Source organism: Sinocyclocheilus grahami, unplaced genomic scaffold, assembly GCF_001515645.1.
Source record: "Sinocyclocheilus grahami isolate Dianchi unplaced genomic scaffold, SAMN03320097.WGS_v1.1 scaffold233.1, whole genome shotgun sequence".
NCBI lineage: Eukaryota > Metazoa > Chordata > Actinopteri > Cypriniformes > Cyprinidae > Sinocyclocheilus > Sinocyclocheilus grahami.
In genome coordinates this window covers 3819071-3840266 of record NW_015505412.1, presented here as the reverse complement: position 1 = coordinate 3840266, position 21196 = coordinate 3819071, and the positions used below count along the sequence as shown (strand labels likewise).

At 35.8% G+C, this 21196-nt stretch overlaps 1 protein-coding gene and 1 long non-coding RNA gene across 4 annotated transcripts in view; one reads left to right on the top strand and one right to left on the bottom strand.

The window, feature by feature from the left end:
• Positions 1–240: 240 nt before the first annotated feature.
• LOC107597605 (uncharacterized) lies at positions 241–2539 on the top strand. Its single transcript, XR_001610475.1, has 3 exons — positions 241–319; positions 1424–1489; positions 2310–2539. It is a non-coding gene; the product is annotated as an uncharacterized lncRNA (long non-coding RNA).
• A 2828-nt stretch (positions 2540–5367) lies between these two features.
• Positions 5368–21196, bottom strand: part of LOC107597553 (small G protein signaling modulator 2) — a 49943-nt gene continuing 34114 nt past the window's right edge. Inside the window, exons 10-24 of one of the 3 annotated variants that reach the window (XM_016288674.1) lie at positions 20959–21122; positions 20243–20375; positions 19037–19174; positions 12509–12668; positions 11412–11476; positions 11160–11305; positions 10917–11045; positions 10500–10682; positions 9821–10186; positions 9534–9658; positions 9238–9320; positions 8308–8417; positions 8083–8179; positions 7805–7972; positions 5368–6364 (exon numbers count right to left, since the gene is read on the bottom strand). In XM_016288674.1, the coding sequence (XP_016144160.1) occupies positions 6276–6364; positions 7805–7972; positions 8083–8179; positions 8308–8417; positions 9238–9320; positions 9534–9658; positions 9821–10186; positions 10500–10682; positions 10917–11045; positions 11160–11305; positions 11412–11476; positions 12509–12668; positions 19037–19174; positions 20243–20375; positions 20959–21122 (2156 nt within the window). In that variant the 3' untranslated portion in view covers positions 5368–6275. The remainder of the gene's footprint in view (positions 6365–7804; positions 7973–8082; positions 8180–8307; positions 8418–9237; positions 9321–9533; positions 9659–9820; positions 10187–10499; positions 10683–10916; positions 11046–11159; positions 11306–11411; positions 11477–12508; positions 12669–19036; positions 19175–20242; positions 20376–20958; positions 21123–21196) is intronic. The other 2 variants (XM_016288675.1, XM_016288676.1) reach the window with 2 other exon arrangements.

The window sequence follows — 21196 nt, the reverse complement described above, 5'->3', positions numbered from 1 at the left end:
GACTTCGTTTTCCGTTCAGCGCCAGACTTTTCATTTGGCCACATTACTGCTTTCTGGAGGCATATAAAACCGTTTGTATTGATGCTGTTTAGAGGGATGTTTTTAGAGACTAAAATGACTTCAGGTAGAGACATAAAAACAGAAAAGGGAAGAGTCTGAGCTTTGAAATGTGTAGTGAATGAGCAGTGCCCTGGTATCTGTGGAAAGAGTGTAGTTCCTGTGTTTGCACAGTGTGACCGTCTCTAAAATCAGCCCTCTGTTTTTCCAGGTCTTTAAGGGTGAATTTCAGCTACCTGATTTTCTTAAAGAACAAACACAGGTATGGTAGATATTCTGCCTGTCCTTAAGCTCTTCATAATAAATGGATTTTGTTCTTCCTATTTCTTTTTCTTCAGTAAATAAAATGGTGGTCATTTAATTCCCATCTGTTTCCACTCATTCTGATTCTTTGCTCTTCACGTAATTTCTGATCATAATGCTAGTTAATAAGGTGTCCTGTGGTCTCCTCTAGCCTGTGCTCCTCTGATCTCATGTTTTCATTTTTTGATCTGATCACATTAGCTGTAGATCTGTGGCCTCATTTCAAACACTCTCTTCCATAGTCACAGGCTGGTGTGCTAACTACGAGTCCTATACTGTCCCCTCTTGGACAGATGGTGGGATAGCAGGTTTATGAGTGATTTCATAGAGTTAGTTTTGATCTTCAAAATATGAGTAAATATGTAACTGATTTTATAAGAACACAAACAAATTATGTAAGGTAGTATGTAGGGTATGGAAGCCCGTTTCTGCCACTAAATAAAAAATAAAACACGATAATTGCGACTTTTTATTTCACAATTCGGACTTTTTAACAGTCAGAATTGCGTGATATAAACTCACAATTACCTTGTTTTATTTTTTATTCAGTGGCGGAAACGGGCTTCCATAGTAGGGTTTTTCAAACTTAATGCAAAGAAAATATTATTTCAATTAATATTTCAATGTATTATTATTTTATTACAGTGAAAATAAAGTAAAAAAAAAAAAAACTAGTAAAAACCGCAAACAATATGTTGTTTTTTATTGCATCATTGAATATTTTTCCTCATATTTACCCGCCTTTATAGGAAGGGCATGTTCATCATATTTGGGGGTCCTTGGTGTCAAAACGATCTGAAAAGCAACTTTAGAGGCTGTTGAGAAGTTTAAGAGGGTTGGAGTTGCTGTGATTCAAACTCTGCGGCTAAAGAATCACTAAATACAAATGAACATGCTCAACTCGACTCACATGCACTCTCATCAGATCTGCTCTTCTGATCTCAAGAAGAAATCAAACTTAACATCGCTGAAGCAATGCTCAGAACAATACAAATACAGTGAAAACTGTTGGCTGTCCTGTATTGTGTCCACACATGTGTAACAGATGTTTCTCTTATCACAGCTTCAGAAGTCCCCAGAAAAGCCAAACCCAAGTTAGGAGGAGAAGATGAGAGCTTTATCAGTAGAAGTGAGCTATTGTCATCTTTACTTGCAAACTTTGCTCGCTCTTTGTTTTGAATCATTTTTACAGTATAAGAGTCATTTTAAGGAAATGGTGCCGGTTGTGCTAGAAAAATATTATTATTATTATTAAAACAAAATGTCTGTGGTATTCTGAAAATTGCAGAAATTGTTCATTATTTGATATTACCACCAGTGATACCAGGGATGATTATTTGACATTATTTGATATTTCTGGCATCATATTTAAAGTATTATTCCAGAAACAGATTTATATTAAGTCTTAATAGATTTGAACCACATGGTTCAAAGACAGAATATTGCCACATTCTTTGATACATTATTATTATTATTATTAACAACAACAACAATAATAATACAAAATAATAATAATACATTTTATTACCTGTATTTTAATTTTAACTTCCTATAAAACACATTAAAAGTATTGATGAATGGGGGAAATATTCTGGGAATATATTAATGAAAATAACAACAAAAAGCTAAACATTTAAAAATAAAAATATTTTTGTAGTTTAATAGCACTTTTTAGCATTTTATATGTAGTCAAATCTATCAAAGAATGTCTGAGTATTCTGTGAATTTGATCAGTATTGTTTTAAGTCATGAAGAAACATTTAGCAAACAGATGTCACTGTTTCCTGAGAATCATTTGTATGTTGTATGTGTTATTTTACAATACTCATTGTGAAAGCATCATAATATGGCACACAGGTCTTCTTCTGCTGACGTTCTGTCACATCAGTAGAGGTGACGGTGCCGTAGCTGCTCTTTTACTCAGCTGCTGTGCTCTTGCTGTGTTTCAGGGCTGAGTAGAAGCAGATGCCGTGGGACCATGATGGACTTGCATCACCCCCGCTATGCTGGGACCTCCATGCATGGAAACACACACACACACACACACACACACACACACAGACAGATAGACAGACAGAGACAGGCCTCTGAACCCGGACCACTCTTTGGAGGACAGTTTTGGCCTTTGATGTTGTACTGTAACAATTGTGGCCTAAGAATGTCATTGCTGTTCTGAATTTTGTGTTTTCTTCTTTTCTTTTTAAAAATTAGTTTTCCACACTGTACTCTAATTTTCATTAATTTTCCTGGCTACACAAACCTGTGATTCTGTTGTAAGAAAATACAGTGGATTTAATTAGCAGCAAGGAAATATTTATGGAGGAGCGTTAGCTTTAGAAGACGCTATTTTTGGAGCAAACGCCTGCAGGACACCGGCCCTCCAGGACCGAGTTTGGGCACCCCTGTCTAAGACATTTGTGCGCCCTCTAGCGGTTACTCTGATACACTGCGCACATTGTCTGTGCTACTTTCATTCTTTTATATTTTGTACCGTTTAAAAATTTGGGATTAAGATTTTTAAAAGAAATGTCTTATACTCACTAAGGCTGCATTCATTTGCTCAAAAATCCAGTAAAACATAAAATTGTGAGATATTCTGATTTAAAACTTTTCGTTCCTGCGATGGCAAAGCTGAATTTTCAGCATCATTACTCCAGTCCTCAGTGTCACATGATATGCTGAATTAGTTCTCAGAAACATTTATTAGGATGAAAACACTTGCGATGCTTAATATTTTTGTGGATTTTTTTTCCATCGTCTTTTTTTTTTTTACAGGATTAGTGAATGAATAGAATGTTTAAAAAAAAACTATTTATTTGAAACAGAAATATTTTGTAACATTAGAAATTACGTTACTGTTACCTTCTGTCAATGTAATGCATAAATTGATTTGAAACTAAATTTGAAATCTTATTGTCCCCAAACTTAATATTTAAATATTTTATAATATTTATATATTTTTTGATCTGCTGTTTAAACTTCTAAGTTATTCCAAATGTATACTATTAAGTGCACAGACGGCTAAAAAAAAAAAAGTCTGCATATGAAAATGTTTTAATCTTAAGGAACAATTTTTTTCCCCATAATACATGTACATTCAATGATACATCCATTACAATGCATACTTCATTCTGATGTTGGCGTCCAAACAAAAATGTACATATATATTTTAAACGATTAGAAACCAGTGCACAACGTTGATAAAGGACATAACAGTCAACAAGTAACGAAGGTTTCCCACATTTCAATTGTACAGCTCTCCAGATTAGCCCAGTCTCTAAAACCAGTAAGTAAAAAATAGAGTCTGAAATACAGCTGACAGTAGTGTCCTCATAGAAATCCAGGGCTTTTCTCTTTATTTACAGTGCAATAATACACAAGGAAAGGAGGATAATAAATGTCTCACAGTAGAAATGAAAAGAAATGATTTGTCTTTTATACACCTAATCAACAGTCTTTGAGATATGGTTTAACATTGCACGTGTGTATATGTTTTAGAGGCTTTGGTACATGAGCTCCTGTCAGAAGTAAACCTTTCATAAGGGCTAAAACATCCCTCGCACGCATTCAACCAGAACCAAGAACAAAAGGAATTGGCAAGATTTGAGGCAGTGACCAATAGTCACATCATAAGACCACTTCTCCCATAATCTCTGTCAGCTGTTAGAATAAAGTACAGTTGGTTTTGGTTTTTGGGGATTTGAAGCTGTTTGGAATAGCATACTAGCATACTACTACTGCAGTATATAGTACGCATACTAATGTGTGAATTGTCTGTATGCGTGAAATACCCTGATGACCAAATGTGTAGTTTATATCAGCACCCTGCATGGAATATTAATATCCCACAATGCAATGTGCTTGACTTAACAGTCCATTTCCAATATATCATTTGAAGAAAATGTCAAAAGTTAACTCTGCAGTATATAGTACGCATACTAATGTGTGAATTGTCTGTATGCGTGAAATACCCTGATGACCAAATGTGGTTTATATCAGCACCCTGCATGGAATATTAATATCCCACAATGCAATGTGCTTGACTTAACAGTCCATTTCCAATATATCATTTGAAGAAAATGTCAAAAGTTAACATTTCAACTATAAATAACTTTATTTCCAAAATGACGATTGGTCACACTCTGCACCGCATACTGCATTTTTTTCACATACTATTCAAGAACAAATAGTACGCAGTTCTGTGTGAAGTATTTAGTTAGCTAGTATTCCATTGCAAACAGCCTCAGGCATCAATTACTTGGAAGAGTGTATGGAAGTGAATTACACTTAAAAATGTGCAACTAGTATGCAATGTTCCTTTAACAAGAGCAGTGAGACACATTTGATGATATACAGCCAAAACGTGCTAAAAGCAGGTCAAATTTAGTGACATTTCTCATTTAAAATCCAATTTTTGAACAGTCAGATCAGATTCAAGTAGTTCTTTTTCATGATTTGGGACATCATCAGAGTTGCAAAATGATAAGTGCGAGTAATCAGTAATAAAGATTGGAATGTCGAAAAATAACAGGATACTACTGTTTAAAAGATTGTAGTCAGTAAGATTTGTTTTAATGTTTTTGAATAATACAGTAATATTGTTCAATATTATTATAATTTAAAATAACTGTTTTCTATTTGAATATGTTTTAAAACGAATTTATCCCCGTGACGTTAAAGCTGAATTTCCAGCATCATTACTCCAGTCTTCAGTGTCACGCGATTCTTCAGAAATCATTCTAATATGTTGATTTACTGCTCAAGACAGCAGTTGTGCTGCTGAATATTTTTGTGGAAACCTTGATACATTTTTATTTTTCAGGAATCTTTAAAAAAAAAAATAGAAAGTTCAAAAGAACAGCATTCATTTGAGATAGAAATCTTTACTGTCACTTTGGATTAATTTAATGCATCCTTGCTGAATAAAATAGATTTCTTAAAAAATAAAAATAAAAATCTTACTGACCCCAACCTTTTGAACAGTAGTGTACAGTATATGCAGTGTGAACAAAGCCAACCAGCATCTAAAATGTGACACGCTAAAGACTAATTAGTTTAGTCACACTCGTCTCATCACGTGGAAGCAGTTTTCTGACCCGTGGAAGAGCCTGGACCCTTTCCAGACTTTAGGACACTAAGGGAAGTATAGTGACCCCTGATAACACCTATCACTCAGAAGCATCACGGGTGTCATGGAGCGACAGATTCAAAGTGCAGAAGTATGGACGCAGGTCGTGAAACGTGTTACAAAGGCAACGCCAACTACTTTTATTCCAAGACCATCATCATCACCATCATCCGAAACATCGAGGGAATCGTACAGAAGAAAAGGGGCAATAGAGACGCTAAACAATAAAACAAGGCATTTAAATACTAGTACAAGATTATTGGCACAGTCCTTTTGGTCACACACTGTTTGGACGACTTCTTCGTGGCTTAGATATTATTTAAGGGAGCTGACGACGTAACGCAACCTCGTTTGAGGATTCAAAACTGCTCAGCTAAACTGCTCGACGCCGTTTTTTCTTTCTTTCAGAAACACCATCGTCACTGCTAAGAGTGGAATAGTTACTGTACATTTAGCGGCCATTAGGGAAAGGAAACGGTTGTCACCCCTGTATGAGGCTTCCCATTTCTTATAAAAGCAGATCTAAAAGGACCTGATCGGTGCGGTGTGTGTGCTGGAGGCGTGTACAGCAAGAAAGGAAAAAAACCTCAGTCACAGTGTGCTCAAACACCACGAGCATGCAGACAACGCCAGGGTCTGACACAACGGCATTCTGTGGCAGGCAAACGATATTAAGAGTCAAGACGTCGAGGCAGATCCCGGGCCAGTCTCAAGCCTTGGGCTGTTGGGATCAAGAGAAGGAGATTCGGCCAGGCTGGACTCGGTGGGCGGCAGCCTACTCTTATTCTCACTTGTTCTCGATAAGGGTCTGCACTTTGTGTACCAGCTCCCGCGCTATTCGGAGGATGTGCTGCACGTCGTGGCGCTCGGCCATCTCTGTTAGAGAGGAACACAAAGAATACAATTACTCAATAGACTGATACTTTCAAATGGCCACATGCTGCATTTCCGGTTTAAAACTTAAAACTGTTGTGCTGTGATATTTTAAAGCTGAAGTTTGTCATTTGTGACCCTGGACCACAAAAGCAGTCTCAAGTCGCTGGGGTATATTTGTAGCAATAGCCAAATATACATTGTATGGGTCAAAATTGATTTTTCTTTTATGCCAAAAATCATTAGGATATTAAGTAAAGATCATGTTCCATGAAGATATTTTGTAAATTTCCTACTGTAAATATATTAAAACTTCATTTTTGATTGGTAATATGCATTGCTAAGAACTTCATTTGGACAACTTTAAAGGCGATTTTCTCAGTATTTAGATTTATTTGCACCCTTAAGATTCCAGATTTTCAAATAGTTGTATCTCGGCCAAATATTGTCCGATCCTAACAAACCATACATCAATGGAAAGCTTATTTATTTAGCTTTCAGATGATGTATAAATCTCAATTTTGAAAAATTTACCCTAATGACTGGTTTTGTGGTCCAGGGTCACATATTTTTGCTATGTTTTCTTTATATAATGGTAAAACATCTATTATAAACGGTCCATAAACAAGGGTTCAGGGATCGCCTGGGGGGCTGCAAGGAGATGCTGGGTGGGTCAGCAAAAAGAAAGTAACAAATTATTTTTATTTAAGGAATATCAAAGCTAGCGTTTTAACGGAAGATATTAATAAAAAAAAATATGTTTTAATGCATCTGTAACACATTTACAGTTTTTGATAAGATTATTGTTTCATTCTGCTTTCTAAGGACTAAAGTTGGAAGTCATTTATTGAGAAATGCTATGAAAATGGAATAGTATTTTTGTATAATTGAAAGTATTTTCTTCTATTATCTTCAGTATGATGACCAAATAAAAGTCAATTATTGAATTTAGGAAACAACAATTATAGCATCAAACTTTATATTATTTTATTATATATATATTTTTTTAAATTCTAAAATACTTGCAATAAATGCTCTCTCATTCTTCAAACAACATTTGCTAGAAGCAATTTCTCTTTCAAATAAATGCTGCTCTTTTGAACTTCCCATTCATTAAATAATCCTAAAAGAAAAATCACTGTTTCCACAAAATTAATAAGCAGCAATATCAGGAATAAATTACATTTTAAAATAGATTAAAACAGTCTTTTAAATTGTAATAACATTTCACAATATTCCTGTTATTACTGTATTTTTGTTTTTAATTTTGTTGCTTTCAAAAAAATATTTAGTTATAACACATTACTAACATTGAACAGCGGCCAATGGAGAAAGTTGGCTCAACCAATTGCATGAGTTTGGGGTCTGTTCTGTTCAATCTGTTCTGGTTAATCAATAGAAGTGGAAATGGAAAATCTGTTCAGCTCTGTTCAGTTCACTCACCATTAAAGAACTTGATGATGTCAGTGAAGTCCATGTTGTTGTCCAGGATAATGTCCCTGTACACCTCCACCAAGGCCAGTGCAATGAACAGGACAAAGTGCTTGGAGGAGATGCGAGGGGCGACCCAGATGACCTCCCATACTGCAAACACATCCTCATAGAGTAGCTCTGACACAGACACGCAAGATACACAGTACGTTAAGCAATGAAGGTACAATCTGAGATACAGTATCTTCACTGTGTTTGAAAACACACAGGCTCTATTTCAGTGTTGTTACCTCTTTTGAAGTCCAGGAGGAACCAGCGGTAGCAAAAGTAGAAATGGGTGTAATCTCCATTCTGATGCATGAGCTCAAACAACTCTGAGTCAAAGATCTGAGGGGAGAGAAAGAAAAAAAAACCCTCAATGTTCAGAACTCATGTCACAGATGGCATCAGAAGAACAGACAAATCAGAGCGCTGACTCAGGCAGGAAGAGGGAGAAGAGTCACATGTCATGTTACCTGTATTAGTGACCTCATATTGGCAAAATGAGTGTCCATGGCTCCTCCAGTCGGGAAATTCTGACTCATTCTTTTCATTAGCTGAGTGAAACAGCTGTAGGCCAAGCACTCTTTAGGGGGATTAAAAAGAAGAGAATATAATTATACAAATATTATATTTTATATAGAATTTTAACCTAAAATATTAATGTTTAAAAAAAGTTTAAAAATACATTAAATAGATTTAAATATATGAAAGTTAGATATGACATCAAATTAGGCCAAGCACTTCAGAACAGGTTAAAGAGAAGGGAATATAATTATAATAATATTATATTTTATATAGAATTTAATCTACATTCTTTTTATTGAAAAATTATATATATATGTATAATATTATCAAATGTTATAATATTAAAAAATACTAAATGTTATAATATATACTTTAAAATAATAATAAAATTGTAATGTTGAAAAAATATTTAACCTTAAACATAAAATTAATATATTATAATTTAAATATAAAAGTATACATTTATAAAACAGTTCTTTTGTGCGACAAATGATTTTAGAATTTCTTGTCGTCCGAATTCATTACATTTACATGTATGCATTTAGTATATCCAAAGCGACTTACAGAAGAGGAACAACTTAAGAAAACAATCAAGATTAGAGGAGCTAGATTAAGAAACGAGAGAAGAAAATGAGGATTTGTTTTGTGTGTGTGTGTGTGTGTGTGTAAGAGCTTTGGTTTATCGCTGTGAAGTGGTTAAGTGCTTGCATGCAGAAGAGGTGTCTTCAGCTGCTTCTTGAAAGTTGTGATGGTCTCAGCAGTTCATGTGGATCTTATCATTTTTTTCATATATTTATAATAAATATACAAGTCAAGGATGTAAAACATTAAGACGTGCCTACGTCTGTCTGTCTATTATGTTTAAGTGTCTTACTCACCATCATCCAGAATGACCATCAGTGGTGCTAGAAGGTCACACATGCCTTGCACATAGCCAATCTCCAGATGTTCCCACACGTAACTAGATCATAAAACAGGGACAAAGACGTGAGAGACTGAGGAAGACTGAGCCTCAGCTCAGCTGAATTAGAAAATTAGTTACAGTCTGTGATTTATGTTTCAGTTAATCTAACAGACTGACTGATTTGAAATTCAATGAGCTGCTATTCTGAGAAACGCACAGGCAAGTGAGAACACAAACAGATCACAGAGATCAACTCGGTCATCTACTGACCTGCACATGATGTTGCGCAGTTTCTCCAGGTTGCTGGTAGTGAAGTAATAGTAGTTGCGATCGCAGCGCTGAACGTCTTTGTCTATTCTGTGCAAGTTCAGCGCCACCGTGTCCAACAGCTCAATCTGCTCACAAGTACATTGATAAAACTATTGACCAGATTTGTGAAATCTCTAGTTCAGAGGTCAATAAATCATTGACATTTACAAGTCACATTTTGTGCATAGCGTGATCAACGTCGCTCTGTAATAAACTATGGTGTGTCAGTGCATTAAACAGTGCATTACTGTATAAGAAGAGAAGGATGGTGCAGTGCCCTCTGCGGTGGTTGTGAGTTTGTCCAGCTGACTGCAGAGTTTGTCCTCACTCAGAGAGTCCCGTCCACCCTGCTCCTCCAATACCGCAGTGGGTGTTGTATCCTCCTCCATGCTCTGTCCGTCATCGATGCTGGACATGATTTGGGAATGTCCAGATGCTACAGAGTAGTTCCTGGAGGAGGGCAGGCCTGAATCTGGAGAGTCAAACTCCACCAGCGGCCTCTCGTCTGGGGCTAGCATGGCCGGGGTAACCACAGTGGTTAAGGTGGGAGTACTTTCTCCCTCACACGAGGTGTCGTGACCCCCCGCGTCAGGCTCATCCACGGACATGAATACCTAAAGAGAGAGAAGAGATGGGATGGATGGGATACGACGATGCAATAAGACGCTAGATTTACCTCAGGCTATCTAGAATCCAAGTGCTGAAACGTGTAATCAAAAAATATACTGAAATTAACTGCAAGTAAGCAAGGAACTCTATTTTGTGTGCCGTATAGAGGTTCTGCATAGTAAGAGTAAGACAGTCCCAAAAAGAATTCACTTACGAGATTCTGTGAGCGTTAGGATGGTGCCTATGTAGGCAGTAAGGCAGGTTGCTAGGTTTGTAAGTAAATAGCCTTTATATGCTTAAACAGAGCTTGCAACTGACCTCGTTGCTAATAGTGGAGTCCCTGTGGAGGAGTCTGAGGACGTGGCTGTCTATACTGCTCCCTGACGATAACTTGGAAAAGATGGCCGACTGCATCTCTTTCTCCCGCTGCTTCACTATGACCTCACATGCCTTCCACTCCCGCATCACCTGCTGATACCTTGCTGTGATCTTCTCATCAATCTGTGAAACACACAAGGGCACATCAGACAATCAGAACGTACATCACACCAGGACAAAATATTTACCCTTGCGAAAAAGAAGTGTGCTTAATTGCATGGAACATGCACTTGTAGTGTACTTTTAATCAGTATATATCTGTACGCAATATTAATAAAATAAAAGGCCACTTAAGTGTACTTTAAGAGAATACACTGTTTCTTAACACACTTAAGTACACTTCCTATAAATCTTTACCTGAGCCATGTCTTTCTTGTCCATCCCAAACTTGTAGTGGCCCAGAAGAAACGGCCACACTTCCTTTCTGATCTCATGCTCCACCCCTCCATAGTAAACCAACCTCAGCAGCTCCAGCTCATTATAATTCTGGCAAGAGAGAATAAGGGACAGATGGAGACAGCGGGACTACTGCAACCTATGGTAGATGTCACTGACCGCTAGTACCCTTTAGTGACCGGAGCTGAAGAGTACTAGGCTAACCTTACAGTCTTTCTGATATTTACTCCACACATCTTTGCTGAGCCCTCCAGAGGCTTCACAGGGCTTGTCCGGAGGGACAATGTTGTGGTTGACCAGTGCTGAAAGGTGCGTCCTCACAGTGGACAGGTGCCGACAGTAGGCCAGCCCTACAGATGGAAAAGGGGCAAAAGAGAATTACAGCACTGTATGCACAGCTGAGGGGGTTTTATACTTATTGATATGAATAATTACACAGATTTTCTTTGTACTTACAGCCATAAAACGCTCGAGACACAATCTGTCTCTTCATATTTTGGCACAGCATCTTCAGTGGAATACTGGACACGGAAGGGAAACATCCGTTACATCTTTCAATGCAAAAATATATGCAAACTACAGCCAAACTGCATATATATTGCACTCATTAAAATATTTAACATATGGTGTGTGTTTTTTTTTGTGTTTTTTTTTAATTTGGGGACTTTTATATGCCAGGGAAAGTGACTTGTCTTGGAAATTTTTCATTATGCTTTTAGCACTGGTTTTTGCTACTCAAAGCTGTTACATCCTAAAATGAAAATTCACTGACATCCAAAACAAAGAATAGTTATTGTGTGATAATGATTTGTACAAATCTTCACAAAAAAAAAAACTTTCTGTCTGTCAGATGTGGCATCATTCTCATCATAAAGTTTTCACTGTGGTTAGTGTCAGAGTCAGTAAAGACCTTGAAATGAAAGAAAGAAAAATTAAGAAAATTGTCACCCTTCTGTGTCATTTCCTGTAAATTGAAATAATAATGCGCAAGTGTGAAAATATGATTTAATTGTACATATTTAGGAAGCATTAAATGCTAAGCAAGACAAAGTTGTCTGCCATTTTAGGTTACACTTTACTTGAAGGGGTGTACATAAGACTGACATGACACCTTCATATTCCAAAAATATAAAAAAAATATTTTTCACCACATAATAACAAAAACAATACATGGTGGAAATGACAATATTATATAAAATTATATGATACATATGATTAAAAGAGTTACTTTAAGCTGGTATGCATTAAATTGCTGTTTTTAAAACTTTCTATTCGTCAAAGAATCCTGTAAAATAATTAATAAAAAAAACATTTTTTGTTTAGTTTCTTGAGTAGCAAATCAGGATATTAGAATGATTTCTGAAGGATCATGTGACACTGAAGACTGGATTAATGATTGCTGAAAAATCATTTTAAATAATTAAATTACATTTGAGATTTGTATTAAAATACAAAACAGTTGTATTAATATTTAACAATATTATTGTTTTTATTGTATTTTTTAACAAATAAGACTCCCCAGGACCAGAAGTGTAAAAGCACAGCTCTCTCACCGGTCATGCATGCAGGTACAGCTCGCTGGAAGCTTGACGGAAGCGTTGCTGCCCCCAGTGGAGCAGGACAGACAAGATGACATATGACTGGTGCACTCGCCCTGCTGCCATGACAACGGGCTGCCGCCAAAACCCTGCATCTCCATCATGTCCCCGTGGTCTATTAGGGCGTGGGAGTGGAATAGATGGAAAAGAGGCAGAGCGAGAGAAAGATGAATAAGCAAACATGAAACCTGCTCTAGTAACCTGGCATTTGAAGAACATATTTGAGATATATCATTATTAATATTACTAGGATCATTGAAAATGGGTATTTTCTTTCCTCTCAAATCTACTCTAAAATAAGAAGCTGTTGTACGGTGGAAAGCTGCCATACGGGGATTCACTGCACATCCCAGACACCATAAAACATCTCTACTGGAAATTAGGCTCTTACAGCTGGACTGGAATGGCCATAAAGCATCATATTTAGCTCAAAAGCATCAGATTCACTGAATTACAGGCCTCAGCTCAACCATGAGATCATTAAGGAAGAGAAAAATTGAATCCTAAACTGCATTTAAATATATCTGATTTGAATGTTTTATATATTTAGCTATTTGTTCATTTTGAATGGTATTCAGATTAGGGCTGTCAATCAATTAAAGAAATACATTACATTAATTAAATGATATATCAATTAATTAAAATTAAATATAATTACTCACATATCAATTTTGATTGAAAAAACATCGAATTTAAAATAATTTAAAGACATTATTGTGGCAGATGTAAATCACTTAATAGACATTAAAGTGCCCCTATTATGCCATTTTTAAGGTTGCTAATATTGTTTTATGAGTCTCCTTAAACAGGTTTACATGCATGCAAGGTCAAAAAACACGTTAGTTTTCTCAAAAAATAGACTTAATTTTACCTCATTTCTAAATTATTCGTAAAAGACTGGTGCAAAGCAGTTCAAAGAATCAGTCTCTCTAAACCCCTCCTTTCCGTGAGCCCTCACTGCTGTGATTGGTCAGATGGCGCAGTCCTTTGTGATTGGTCCAGAGCCGTAGAGCGATTGGCTCTGGATTGGTCTACCGCGTACAGCGCGTGTCGGAAACGAAAAGCCCATTGCCATGACGGAATGACAGCCCTGGAGACTTGTCAATACATAGAAAAGATGCTATCGATTGTACCTTAACCATTCGAGTTGGGAGTCTGATGATGAAACGCTTGAAGTGGCTCGACTCCTTTAGGCGATTGCGAGCCGACTCTTTGTTTTGATAGACAATAACTTTATTTATTGTGCACTGTCAGCTTCACAACTTAGCAGATAGTTTATGTTCACATACAGCTACATGACACACTGCATGAAAGGTAATATTCGAAAAGGCATAATAGGGGCACTTTAAGAAAAGTGTCTCTAGATGTTGATATATGCTTTTTATTTCCATATTTTTTAACATAAAACTATCCGTTTATACATAGGGGCTGTTTACACACAGCTTGCTTTTGCATTATGTCTGCAGTGTGTTTTTTAAACATTAGTCCATGTACAAATGTGCATCAGTAGAGTCAAGTCTTGCTGTTTTTTAGTATCTCTCACCATGAGAACTGTGGTTTTAATACACCATATCTCCAGTTTGGCTTCCTAAACGTTTCTTGATATCCCTTTTTTCTGTTTGATTCTGTTGTTTTTAATAAGAACACATTGCCTGCACTCCATAAGTGTGGTTTACCAAAAGGCGTTGCCTAAAGTTTGTACTTTAAGCTTGAAGTGCTCTGTTTAACATTTAGGTGGGGGGCATTATTAATTGCATATTTTGTTCTATTTAAAATAATACCACTAAATTAAACATGATAAATTGACAGCCCTAATTTAGATGTAATTTTCTTTCTAGATATTACTTGCTGTCAGAAATGGCATTAACCAGATGTCCTTAAACACACATAATGAAATCAAAGCAAACCAGAAGTATAAGGTTATCAAAAACATGCATCTATGAATGAACAGAAGGAAAAGGTGTAAAACGATGCGGGGATGCCATGCCAGGAGACCTGCCAATCAATCGATCAATAAATCACAGTGTCACAAATCAAGCCAGGCACTGGTAGAGCTTTGAGAGGAGTATAGAAGGACAGACAGTAACCATTCCTACCATGCTGGATGCATCAGATTAAACCATGACAAAAATAAAGACAAATAAAGAAGAGGAATGTATACTGTGTGTAGTTGTATAAAACGTGAAGAGTGTGAATCAGCTGAACCAAAAGAGTCGATAGTAAATGTAAATGCTCTTCACCTTAATTCTTCAGGTTGGAGCTGGTGACCTGCTATACACTGGTTGTAAGCAAAATAACAAGGTGGACGGAGAGCATGTATTCACTATCTGTTCCTAAAAGTCTGACGTGGGCTATGGGACTTTGGTAAGGCTATGATCGAATGGGCGACACGTTCACGGAACGATTCATGTGTCTACTACACCAGAACCCCACAGGACCTAACTGATATAATGAAAGGTGACTGCAGTTAGTGAAGAATTACAGTGAACAGCATTGCAGAAAACCGGCTCAACACAGGAGGAACACCAAAACAACAACACCAACTCAAACCAAAGAGGAAAAGAGAGAATTCATAAAGGGAAGGAGACACGGTTGTGACAAGTAAGCAGTGGAGCACATTCGCCGCAAAGATTAAAACAAAAAAGAAACATAACACATAACGTGCAGATTCGACATGCAAAGCCCTCAAGCATTTGCCAGTGAAACCAAATAAAGACACAGAACCTAAAAATAACCAAGACTTCTCTAAGGACTTACTCATGTCAACCAAAGAGTGCAAAAGGAAAACAGCAAATCATTGCTGAAGCATTGCTGCCTGGCCACCACAGTCAGGCCCAACAGTGCAGAGAGGAGGAGAGTCTGAACTCCACAAACACTATTCAGTCCCACACATCATACCTCCTAGGTCAGTCAGGTGGTGTTGGTTTATGTGTGTGAGAAGGAAAAAGGACAAAGGCAGAGTAGTAGTGTGACAAAGTGTGACAACGTGGCAGGGCAGTGGAAGCTCTCCAGACTGTGAGTAAGGTCAGCGTAGGTAACCCCTGGCAACGGAGGCGTGGAGGGAAAAGAGTGACGACAGAGGAGGAGAGTGAGTCAGGGGGGAGAGAGAGAGAGATGTGCGCTGTACTGACCTTACACACACACACACACACACACATACTTCAGTTACAAACCCAAATGTGAAAAGGGATATTCAGGTTTTGTGTGCATAAAAGAATATAATATAATATATTATAATATTGTTTTCATATTTTGTAAATTAATTAAAATGTTTCAACATTTTGTCCCCTTGGAATTATAAGGTTCTATCTGCATTCCGAGTAGTTTTGAGATACATTAAAAGTTTTTGCATTCCATTCGACTGTGTAGATAGAACCTTTTTATTTTTTAAATATGTACACAACATTACAAAATCTATCACATAATGTAAATAAGTTGTCACAGAATAAGAATATGTGAATAACTCAATTTTGACAAAAATGTCAGCTAGAACCGTATAATTCCAATGGGACGATTTATATATTATGTGAATTAAATCAATAAATAAATGTTTCATATTTTTCATTTTTTTTGTCCTAGATTTGTAATAAATATATTGTACTTCATTATATTTAAAGTAAAGTAAAATAAAATAATAAAATAAGATAAATATTCTTCAACATTCATATTATATGAATTAAATGAATAATAAGAATTTTTCCTGCATAGTTATTTAAGGTTAAAATTATACATATTTTAGCAAAATAGATTTTTTTTACACAGATATAAATATTGTGCTTATAACAATTTATTACATTTAATAACTAAAATAAAATAAGAAAATAATTTTTAAAATGTTTTAACATTCAAATTATGTAAATAAAATCAATAATTAGAATTTTATGACCTAGCTATTTTGGGTTAGAACTATATACATTTGAACAAAATAGATTTGTTATACATATACATATTGTAATTATAATAATTTATTACATTTAATACAATAAATAAAATACAAAAAAAAAAATAAAAATACATTTAAATAGTGAAGAATTACAGTGAACAGCATTGCAGAAAACCGGCTCAACAGAGGAGGAACACCAAAACAACAACACCAACTCAAACCAAAGAGGAAAAGAGAGAATTCATAAAGGGAAGGAGACACGGTTGTGACAAGTAAGCAGTGGAGCACATTCGCCGCAAAGATTAAAACAAAAAAGAAACATAACACATAACGTGCAGATTCGACATGCAAAGCCCTCAAGCATTTGCCAGTGAAACCAAATAAAGACACAGAACCTAAAAATAACCAAGACTTCTCTAAGGACTTACTCATGTCAACCAAAGAGTGCAAAAGGAAAACAGCAAATCATTGCTGAAGCATTGCTGCCTGGCCACCACAGTCAGGCCCAACAGTGCAGAGAGGAGGAGAGTCTGAACTCCACAAACACTATTCAGTCCCACACATCATACCTCCTAGGTCAGTCAGGTGGTGTTGGTTTATGTGTGTGAGAAGGAAAAAGGACAAAGGCAGAGTAGTAGTGTGACAAAGTGTGACAACGTGGCAGGGCAGTGGAAGCTCTCCAGACTGTGAGTAAGGTCAGCGTAGGTAACCCCTGGCAACGGAGGCGTGGAGGGAAAAGAGTGACGACAGAGGAGGAGAGTGAGTCAGGGGGGAGAGAGAGAGAGATGTGCGCTGTACTGACCTTACACACACACACACACACACACACACACATACTTCAGTTACAAACCCAAATGTGAAAAGGGATATTCAGGTTTTGTGTGCATAAAAGAATATAATATAATATATTATAATATTGTTTTCATATTTTGTAAATTAATTAAAATGTTTCAACATTTTGTCCCCTTGGAATTATAAGGTTCTATCTGCATTCCGAGTAGTTTTGAGATACATTAAAAGTTTTTGCATTCCATTCGACTGTGTAGATAGAACCTTTTTATTTTTTAAATATGTACACAACATTACAAAATCTATCACATAATGTAAATAAGTTGTCACAGAATAAGAATATGTGAATAACTCAATTTTGACAAAAATGTCAGCTAGAACCGTATAATTCCAATGGGACGATTTATATATTATGTGAATTAAATCAATAAATAAATGTTTCATATTTTTCATTTTTTTTGTCCTAGATTTGTAATAAATATATTGTACTTCATTATATTTAAAGTAAAGTAAAATAAAATAATAAAATAAGATAAATATTCTTCAACATTCATATTATATGAATTAAATGAATAATAAGAATTTTTCCTGCATAGTTATTTAAGGTTAAAATTATACATATTTTAGCAAAATAGATTTTTTTTACACAGATATAAATATTGTGCTTATAACAATTTATTACATTTAATAACTAAAATAAAATAAGAAAATAATTTTTAAAATGTTTTAACATTCAAATTATGTAAATAAAATCAATAATTAGAATTTTATGACCTAGCTATTTTGGGTTAGAACTATATACATTTGAACAAAATAGATTTGCTATACATATATACATATTGTAATTATAATAATTTATTACATTTAATACAATAAATAAAATACAAAAAAAAAATAAAAATACATTTAAATTATGAAAATAAAACCAATAACTAGAATTATTTTGGGTTAGAACTATATACATTTGAACAAAATAGATTTGTTATACATATACATATTGTAATTATAATAATTTATTACATTTAATACAATAAATAAAATACAAAAAAAAAAATAAAAATACATTTAAATTATGAAAATAAAACCAATAACTAGAATTATTTTGGGTTAGAACTGTTCATTTTAGCAAAATAAATTTGTTGTACATATATACATATTGTACTTATAACAATTTCTTACATATAAGATTAAAATAAAATAATATAATATATCATAATAAATGTTTTTAATAATAAAACATTTTACATACCTAGCTATTTTAGGTTGGAACTCTAGACAATTTAACAAAAAAGATTTATATTAAGCTGCTGTATATGCTACATTTAAATACTTATAATATCCAACATAGGAGTGGGTGGCATTTAAGTCAAATTTATGATACAGTAATCTGTCCCAACACTGGCTTACTGTCTAAATCCACATTCTTAAGTGCTCTTGTGGTATCTAGTGCCTTCTCATTGGGCCAACATCTGTTTAACGTACTAAATGTAGATTTTCTGCATTCTCGCTAGTATATCCCTTGTTCTCTTGTGCAGTGGAATGTATGTGTGCCCCACTCACTCACGGTCTTGTGCCACTTGACCTAGCAGCAAATATTACCATGGTTACCATGCATACAGATCAGGCCAACAACTTTAAGAATGACAAGTGAACCATGACGCCCGAGGCGCCTATTGTGTCTCAATCTGCCCTCACTGACTGACAACCGGCCGCACTGCTGGGTCGCTGCTTGTAGGAACCAGGTAACAGTTGGGATGGAAAGAAAGAGGGAGGAGAGGAAGAGAATGAAGTGGGCCAGTGGTGATAAAAACCTTTCATGACATTAGGATCTGTGAGGTTCCGTGAGCAGATCATAGAGATCATAGCGTGAAGTCTATCTTCCTCCTCCTCATCGTCGTCCAGAGAGGGCGCACGGCTGCCCGTGGTGTGGTGGTAGTTTATAGTGACTGCTTGGGCAATAAAAGAACACAGTTTAGCACCCGCCTCTGAAGCGAAGACATGTTCCACTCACACACTGCAAAAAAAAATCATTTTTAAATCAGTACTTTTGTCTTGTTTTGCTGTAAAGTATATAAACATGCTTAAAATGAGCAAAATTACATAACATATTAATACTTGTTTTCAGAGAATGCAATCATGGATTAGCATTTATTTGAACAGTTTCTTCTTATTTTAAGCCTAATTTTAAGCCTTAATAAATTTAAGATTATTAAACTTAAATTTAAAAGTTTAAAAAATATTTTTAGATTTATGATCAAAACAGAAAAAGGTCATCTTAAATTTTAAAATTAAGATCTTAAAATTAATTATAAATGAATAAAAAAGAATTTCAAATAATTCTATTTTTTAATGATTATTTATTGAATTAAAAATGTAATTCAAGATATGTTCTTAGAAAACAAGGCTTTATGTCTTAAGCAATTTTATTTCTCAAGTAAATAGATCGTGTTTTGAGAATGTTTGAATATTTTAACTGGAAAACAAGACAAAAAAGAAGAAGATTTTTTTTTTTTTGCAGTGCATACATACACACTATAAAAAGGAGCACTGTCATCCTAGTCAGAACAGTTGAAAATCTAAAGGCTGCGTCTAATACTCACATCCCTCCCAGCAGCCTCCACAAGGGCTGTTATGTTCCACAGAAAAGTGAGAACAAAACACACAGACAACAATGATATGCGGGGATGGTGTCTGATGCAGCCCTGTTCAGCATTCACACATCCGGGAAATCAGGTCTGGCTGAACAGTGGCTGCGAGTGATAGATGGATATATGAGTATTTAGAGGGTTTAAGATGTAGACTGGCCCCCTAAAAAGTACTTTTTTAAAGTCACACTTAAAATTATATAAATTTAATTCTAATGCAAGATTCATGCATTTTATGTGTGGCTTTGAAGTGTTTAATGCTTTTGGGGTCACTGTGGATGGATGGACGGATGGATGGACAGATATTGTGTGTGTGAAGAGAGACCGAGACAGAGATGTGAAGAGGACAGGCACATTTCTGCTGAAACTCACTTGAGTCGTGACGGTGCCCCGGATAGACGATGCGAAACACATAGTCTGCAGCGATCTGCTCCTCTCCATCTCCATCCTGATCTACTAAACGGGCCGTGCTGTTCCTCTTACGAAGCTTAGGGAAGACTTTACCCTGTTAGGCAAACACAGAGAGTCATAATCAAACTAAACTCAGCTTCTCACTTCAAATAAGGAACATTTTGTAATTAATTTGCAATGTGTCAACAAGCAATTTAGCATTACATCACTTCCTCACCAGTGGATCCTCTGCAGTGAATGGGTGCCGTCAGAATGAGAGTCCAGACTGCTGATAAAAACATCCAGAAGTAATTAATGTTTTGTAAAACAAAAAAATGTGTGTTTGTAAGAAACAACAACATTAACTGATGGACTGGAGTCGTGTGGATTGCTTGTGGATTATTATGATGCATTTATCATCTGTTTGGACTCTCATTCTGACGGCACCCATTCACTGCAGAGGATCCACTGGTGAGCAAGTGATGTAATGCTAATTTTCTTCAAATCTGTTCCAATGAAGAAACAAACTATTCTACATCTTGGATGGCCTGAGGGTGAGTAAATGTTCAGCAAAGGTTCAGCACATTTTAATTTTTCGGTGAACTATTTCTTTAATGAATTGGATGTTTGAAATGCTGCTGACACATCTAAACATTCTGTTACATGATATATCTAATATGATGCAGCAAAACACTCACCTTGCCCTTCTGGGACCAGAGGGGGGGCTCAAGCTGACCCCGGGGCAGTAGACCCGTCTCCAAACAGGACAGGAAAGCCAGCAGGTGACCCCCAGGAGGGAAGTGCAGAGGAGGCCGCTGGATCCCATCCTGACTTACTAACACCAGAGTACCCCCACAGTCCGCTGAGAGAAATTCACATTTATAAAAAATATATATATATATATAACATAATATAACAAAATTATTAATCTGTGAT